Raw genomic sequence first — 6,966 nt, 5'->3', positions numbered from 1 at the left:
GGGCCGGCCGTGCGCCTGCTCGGGCGGGCGGACGTGGCGGCGGCGGGTTGGCGGGCGGAGCGGCCGCCCCGCCCGGCCCGGCGCCCTCACGGGCGGGCGGTGGGAGACGTGTGCGAGCGGGAGCGGCCCGGGGCCCGCGGCCCTGCCCCCCTCGGCCGGGCCATGTCGGTGTGCGGCGGCCCCGGCGACGCGGCGGCCCCGCGACTGCGGCCCCGCGCTGCCCTGATGGCGCGGCGGCCCGAGCTGCTCTGCGGCGCGGCCATCGTGCTGGGCTGCGCCTTCCTCATCGCCCTCAAAGTCACCTGCAGGTACCGGCGGGAGAGCGGGCGGACCCGGGGCTCGGCCAGGGGACAGCGGCCGCCGGTCCGCCGCCATTCCCAGAGGCGGTGCTGCTGCGGGGCCTGGAGCAGAGCCGCCGGCCGGGCCTGGAGGGCTGGGGTCGCCCAGCGGTGCTGTGTACCCGCTGCGGCCGGGCCGCGTCGGGCGGGGGCATCCCCGGGCTGGGGGACGGATTCTCCTCCCGGGTCCCACCACATGCGGTCCCCAGGGCAACCGCGACCATTCGCCTGTCGGGGGGACGCCGTGTCTCCCTCAGCGGGATGGCACGGGGCAGGCAGGGGCGATAAGAACGATAAGGAGGGAGCGGAGAGTTTTAGGAGACATCTGCCCCACCGCGGGTGTCGTGCTGCGGCGGCAGATTCGCGGGGGCACCCGCTTCTGAGGACAGTATCAGTGTATGCAGGGCGGTGTCTGAGGGTGAAGCAGGCTCTGCTCGGTGGGGCTCGGGTATGGGACAGGAGGCAATGGGCAGGAACTGATGCCCAGAAAATTCCACCTGAACACGAGGAAGAACTTCCTCCGTTAGCGACCGGGCACTGGGGCAGATTGTACAGCGAGGCTGTGGAGTCTCCCTTTCTGGAGATACTCCGAACCATTTGGACATAATCCTCGGCCATGTGTTCTGGAGTGACCCTGCCTGAGCAGGGAGGTGGAACCTAAGGACCTGCTGTGGTCTTTTCCAACCTGACCCGTTCTGTGGGCCTGTGACAGGCACGTTGTTGGGATGGAGCCGCTTTTTGCTCATCTCCGGAGGTACCTGGGACCTCTCGGTGCTGCCGAGGGGGCTCCGGGCTGCTGCCCTGCCCTCAGCGCTGTCTGCATCGCCGGGGCCAAACGCGTCTGCCCTGGCCCATGTGTTGATGTCAGCACCTCCCTTTGCCCGCACCTGCTTCGGACACAAAGGTGTTTTGTGGTTTCCCTGCCAGTCTGGTGCTGCTCCTCTTGGGAGCTGGAACTTCCTTCTTTGCAAAGGGCTCTCCAGTTCCTGTTTGCCCGGAGCTGGTGTACGTGGAGCCGAGAGATGTTTGCGCTGGAGGGGCGGGGAGCAGCGGCAGTGTGCGGTGGGCACAGGCTGCTGGTTCTGGAGCATAAACCAGGATCTAAATCTTTTGGATGGGTTTTAGGTCAAGGTCACTGTTACATGCTCCAGGTCCTACTATATTAATAACATCTACTGCATTTGGGGTTTAATTTTGAGATTAGGAGAAGGCTACAAGGTGCTGATTATGTCCCTGTTCCCCAGCATCTGACAAATTTTTGTTCCACAAAACACTTGATTCACAGGTAATGCGTCTGAAAAATGCTAAGGCTTTCTTTGCTTACCTATCCACAAAGGGTGTATTACTTGAATCAGAATGAATTTTAGGTCTGTGTATGAGTGCCTCTGAGTGGCTGTGCTTCCATTCCAGTAGACTGTATTTCACAGTGACCAGATAGTGTAGATGAAATTGTAAAGCTCTTGCCATATTTCAGAATGTATGGTGAAGGATTTCTGAACATAATCACCTCCCTGGCGTTACATTACTAAGAAAATAATACTTTTTTTTGTACTTAATGCTTCCTGCTCTCCTGTATTCAAAACCTGCATATTCCTTTCATTTTACTGCTAGCTGTGTTTGAAAGCTGGCATTTGATGGAATGTGATTGGTATGTGGTTCTCACCACCCTGTAATCTAGAAGTTTGATTAAAGGGGTTCAGTTTTTCAGATTGTAGCTAAATAGACTAATATCAGTTAGGTATTCCCTGTTTGGTTGCTGTCAGAAATACAGAAAATTCCAGTGTTAAAATTCCTTGTGCAATTTGGAGCATAGTTAATTGCACATGTTAACTATAAATACAGGACATAGTTTCTCACCACATGTCAGTGTGATTTACTAGCAAGACACAGCACCAGGGCATAGGTACTGCGCTGCTCTTACAATATATAACTTTCAGTATCAATGGATAAAAAGTACAGAAAAGGAAAATTCCTGTACTGTAAGGCAGTCCATTAGTGGGATTTGATGTCTTGCGGGTTTATAGTGACTCAAGGAATAGCCAAGTGAGACCTGACCTAGCATGGGTTGGTATGGAAAGCCTGTGGTCTAGAAACTGAATTATTTCTGGCACTATGCAAATGTCTTTAAAACAACCCCACTCTCAGGATTGTGCAATCAAAGGGGCTGCTGGTCTTGTTGGCACTTGTATATGCTTCCCTTTATTACCAGGCTGTTCTCATAGAAAGTTTAAGTTTTTGTAGGCTCTGGCAGCAGCTAAATAACACAAGCAGAGTTTTAATAAACAGTTTGTTCTTACTATGTTTGTGTAATCATTTCTTATGTAATCCTCAATTTATATGTGTGTAAATTTTAGGGGTTTTCTTAGGAAAATTAATCAAGGTATTCTATTTTATGTTTGGTATTGCAGAGGAAGACACTACTTAGCAGCTGTTAGCAATTGATTTATTATGTTTTGGGTTTTAATAGTTACTGGAGTTTTTATCATATTTGAAGGTTGTCATGTAGTTTCTGACTCACTCATGTCACGGGACTTCTGCTGATGTGTTCTGCCCAGTCTTAAAATTTGGAGCCAATTCATTTTCTATTTTTTAAGTCTTATGCTGTAATTCTCGAACCAATCATCCTCTTTCTCTTTAATTCAGTAGAGGAAGCAGAGATTTTAAACATATTGAGGTTGTCTGTTTTCATTGAACTAGATGGAGAGGAGAAATTCGAGTTGCTGTCTCTGAAGAAGTGTGGTGCTTTCAGCAGCTGATCAGTGTGTGCCAGGGCTCGCACTGGAGCTGCGTCCTGTGCAGCTGCCTGGCACAAATCACAGCAAGAAGCTGCAGTTTGGATGAGCATGGGCTGCAGGAATGGCAGGGAACCAGAGGTGTTGGTTCTGAGGTGACTGAAGAGCTTGAGGGCTGGGAAGGAGGTGCTGAGATGGTGGCTGGGGGAGAAGGGAAGGAGCACAGGTAGAAGTCTGTAGAAGAAAGTAGATTTTTGATAATCTCTGCAAAAACGTAATGTTGTGACTAGATGAATTAATGAATTATAAACAGGAGGAACCATTTAAAATTTTCAAAATTCTGATTTTGAAGATTTGATTTTGAAGCAATTTTCTCTTATATACAAATTAAGAATTTTTATAACTTGTGATATATACTGAGGGCAATTCTGAAATGTTAAAGCTTAAGGGAGTAGCCTGGAAGTGAGAGACGAGCTACAATAATTTTTTTTGCTGTATTATAAAGACAAAGCTACTTCTTAAAAACTGGATAGATTGTAAAGTTTGAAAGTGTGGCAGAGTTTTTAGGAGGTTGCTTAATATATGAGTTTGACAATGTTCAGGGTTCAATAATTTTATCACAATTAATAAAATTTTAACCTGACAAGGATCAAATATCAGATAATAAGATTTTTGTATTAGCTTTTTATTGCAAGAAAGTAAAAGAAATGGACACAAAGTAAAGAAATGCACAGTTTTTCCTAAAACTTCTAGCCCTGTTATGAACCATGGCAAAATTGAGCATGACAGTGCTGTCCAGTTTTCAGTCTGGTTTACTCTAGTGTAAATATAGCTAGGGAAAAAATTTAAAATGAAGACAATATAAAAAGAGGGTATAATCATTCACTTGCATTTAAGGCATATTGTATCATGGCAATTTTTGAACACCTGGGATGTCCCAAATTCTGGATTGTTTGATTGCTGATTGGATAGAAAGGGTTTCCTGAGTATTTGGTTTATTTCTTCATATTACTTACTGGCCAGTCTGATTTCTCTTTAAAAACTTCACCTGTCATAATCTCTTTAAATTTGGACTCTCTGTTTGTTGATACTGTCCTTACATTGATGTGCCCACAGTTTGCAGTCCCTGCTCTGATCAGTAAAATAAACTAGTGCACATTTATGTATCTTTTCCTAATAGAATATAAAACAATGTATGTATAGAATACTGTAAAACAAAGCATAAGGTGTGGTAATAGGCTCTGTTTATAGAAACAACACATCACCAAACGTTATGACCGGTATCTCTTTTCTTATCAGGCTGCTGTTACCTAAAGTACAAGTGTTAAAAGAGGATGAGGCCAGGGAAGAAATCAAAAGAAATCACTCTTCCTGGTAATTTTATGCTCTACAGCAAGCAGCCATAAGAGTGTGAGCTAACTACCCATAAACATAGTGCATGGTATCAGAGTGTGACTTTCTAAAGCTTGTGAAGGGTGATCTTTAGATTTTTATAGTATTTCATGAAACTAACTCAGATAACATAAATTGTAGTCGTTCTGCATCAATTTCTAAAGTTTTTGTCATCGTGTGACTCTTGCTAAGAGTAAAACTTAGGGCTTTGGGTACACTTTTTTAACACTGCTGTACAGTCTCAATAACAACTCTTAATTTTCTCCTGCAGCCGAGCAAAAGATGTAACAATGCCAGCGAAGCTTCCAGTGAATTTTTTCTCCACAAGATCTCCAGTGATTGATCTTTTCCGGGGGCAGTTAGACTATGCAGAGCAGCTCCGTCAGGATTCAGAAATTGTGCTGTATTTCTTTTATGCGCCGTGGTGTGGGCAGTCCATTGCAGCAAGAGAAGAAATAGAACACGTGGCCAACAGATTGTCAGACCAGGTAACTCCAGAGAAAATACCAATCTTAAACATGACCTGGTAGCTTTTCCGTGTCCAATTTAATGCTGATTTCTGTCTTCTCGTGGGAAACAGTAGGACTTGAATGCTCACATTTTAGGGAAACTCATCAGTCACCTTAAATTTAATTTAGCATAGAGAGTGGTAGAATAAATGGAGACAGCCTGTGATTCCTGCTCAGCTGTCTGTTATTTCTACTTTTAAATGGGGAAGCCTACATCTTTCATGTTGTAAAGTGTTTTCAGATTTATTCACCTGCCTTCAGACAGAGATTCCATGGAATTTGCTTCCAGTTCTGGGATCCTTGGGGACACTGGTAATCATATAAAGATTGTAACCATAGCAGTGCTTTCAAACAGTTGAGTGCCTGTGAATACTTCACAGGTACAGCTGTCCTTAACCTCCACTTGTTGAGCTCCACTCTGCAGAAAAAGTAATTAATGTGGGTTATGATTAAATTAATAAATTTGAAAGATTTGGATTAAGCATAAAAGCTAGAAAGGACAGTTACCAAAAGGATTGCTGTTGCAAAATGACAAAAAGAATAAAAAAAGGTCTGTCTGTGACAGAGATGGAATACTGAGTTGAAAAGGCCCTGAAAATATCAGATGAAATGGATTGGAAAAAGTACATCAAGTACACCTTGGATAAAGTAGGTCACAGTAATGTATTTTGTTTGCTGTGAATTTTTACCTGCTTTGCAGGTGCTGTTTGTGGCTGTAAATTGCTGGTGGAACCAGGGGAAATGCAGGAAACAGAAGCATTTCTTTTATTTTCCTGTGATACACTTGTACCATCAGAGGTAAGATTACATATGTACAGTCTAGGTTTTTTATTGTTCTTTTGGGAAACAGGTGTCATATAAAGTGCTGCATTTTGAAAATGTTACATTTCTGGCTTCAGTAAATAGTTTTTGGGTAGATTCTAGGTGAGCTCATCCTGTATGCTACTCAAGTGCCAGGTAGGGCTGTAACTGTCAGTTAAATGACACGCTGGGCAATTCTTCATCCTTATGGAAATTTTGGGTTGCCTGTGCATCTCCTGGAACTTCTGCCTCCAATGAAAATAATTCACCATTGCATATTAGTTTCAGATGTCTGCTTGCTCTCTGGATGGATTATAACAACTGGTCCTAATTTATGACAGCATTAAAGAATGTACCTAAGGGTTGTTGAAGTTAGTGGAATTTAAGTGTGTATTTAAATTGCCCTACCTAGTGAAGACTTTGTTCTAATTTTGAACTCTGTACTCACTTTTTTATTCCCCCAAAGCTAAGATATCATTGTACAAAATTTTATATAACCTCACTTTGATTTTTGTAGTATTTGTATGTATTATCTGGGTTTTTTTCCTCTATGTGGAGCAGAAGGTAAGGAAACACAGTTTCTAACACTACGTAAAAGTGTTTATCCCTTGTATTTTGCTTTTTATTTTACTAGTCTTGAACTGCAGCTCTCTTTCATTGCAGTAGAGGCTGATTTTGAGTTTTGGGGGGAATTTTTACATTGAGGAGGAACAGTCCTGGTCTTTGTTAGCTGAACATGTAATAGACACGAGACACTGGCATAATTCAAGCTGTAATAAAAGAGCCCTACGATCCCACTTGGATGTACTGTGACTGAAACTTACTTGACCTTGAAATTACGACACAGTAGATGAATGCACTTGGTATCATCAGTAACCTAAACCAGAGCTGTAACAAGATGAGGTATAAATCCCTATTGATACTTCATAAAATCCTGAAGGGCAGTGCACCCCTCATGCCTCAAATACTAAACCTCACATGTGGTGCCCTGGGCATGTGACATGCTGAGCAGTGAGTATTGCTGTGAAGACAGAGGTTTGTAATAAACTGGTGTAGGATGTAGAATGATCTAGTGGGCTCTAGGAGACCATTTTGAAGCACCTTAATACAAGTATCTCAGTGTTGAGTTGGGTAATTTCCAGTGTATCTGTATGTACAAACTATATTAAAAATGCATCACATTAAATTCTTCAG

The 6,966-nt window shown here is 44.0% G+C and overlaps 1 protein-coding gene across 4 annotated transcripts in view; it reads left to right on the top strand.

Moving 5' to 3' along the window:
* Window positions 1–75: 75 nt before the first annotated feature.
* TXNDC11 (thioredoxin domain containing 11) overlaps window positions 76–6,966 on the top strand; it is a 27,146-nt gene continuing 20,255 nt past the window's right edge. Inside the window, exons 1-4 of one of the 4 annotated variants that reach the window (XM_064390499.1) lie at window positions 1,531–1,623; window positions 4,370–4,444; window positions 4,734–4,950; window positions 5,672–5,769. In XM_064390499.1, the coding sequence (XP_064246569.1) occupies window positions 4,753–4,950; window positions 5,672–5,769 (296 nt within the window). In that variant the 5' untranslated portion in view covers window positions 1,531–1,623; window positions 4,370–4,444; window positions 4,734–4,752. Of the gene's footprint in view, window positions 309–1,530; window positions 1,624–3,166; window positions 3,226–4,369; window positions 4,445–4,733; window positions 4,951–5,671; window positions 5,770–6,966 lie in introns of those variants that run through there. The other 3 variants (XM_064390497.1, XM_064390498.1, XM_064390496.1) reach the window with 3 other exon arrangements.

Source organism: Passer domesticus, chromosome 15 (genome assembly GCF_036417665.1).
Source record: "Passer domesticus isolate bPasDom1 chromosome 15, bPasDom1.hap1, whole genome shotgun sequence".
NCBI lineage: Eukaryota > Metazoa > Chordata > Aves > Passeriformes > Passeridae > Passer > Passer domesticus.
The sequence above is the reverse complement of the archived record's forward strand: the minus strand, read 5'-3'. Positions and strand labels throughout refer to the sequence as shown.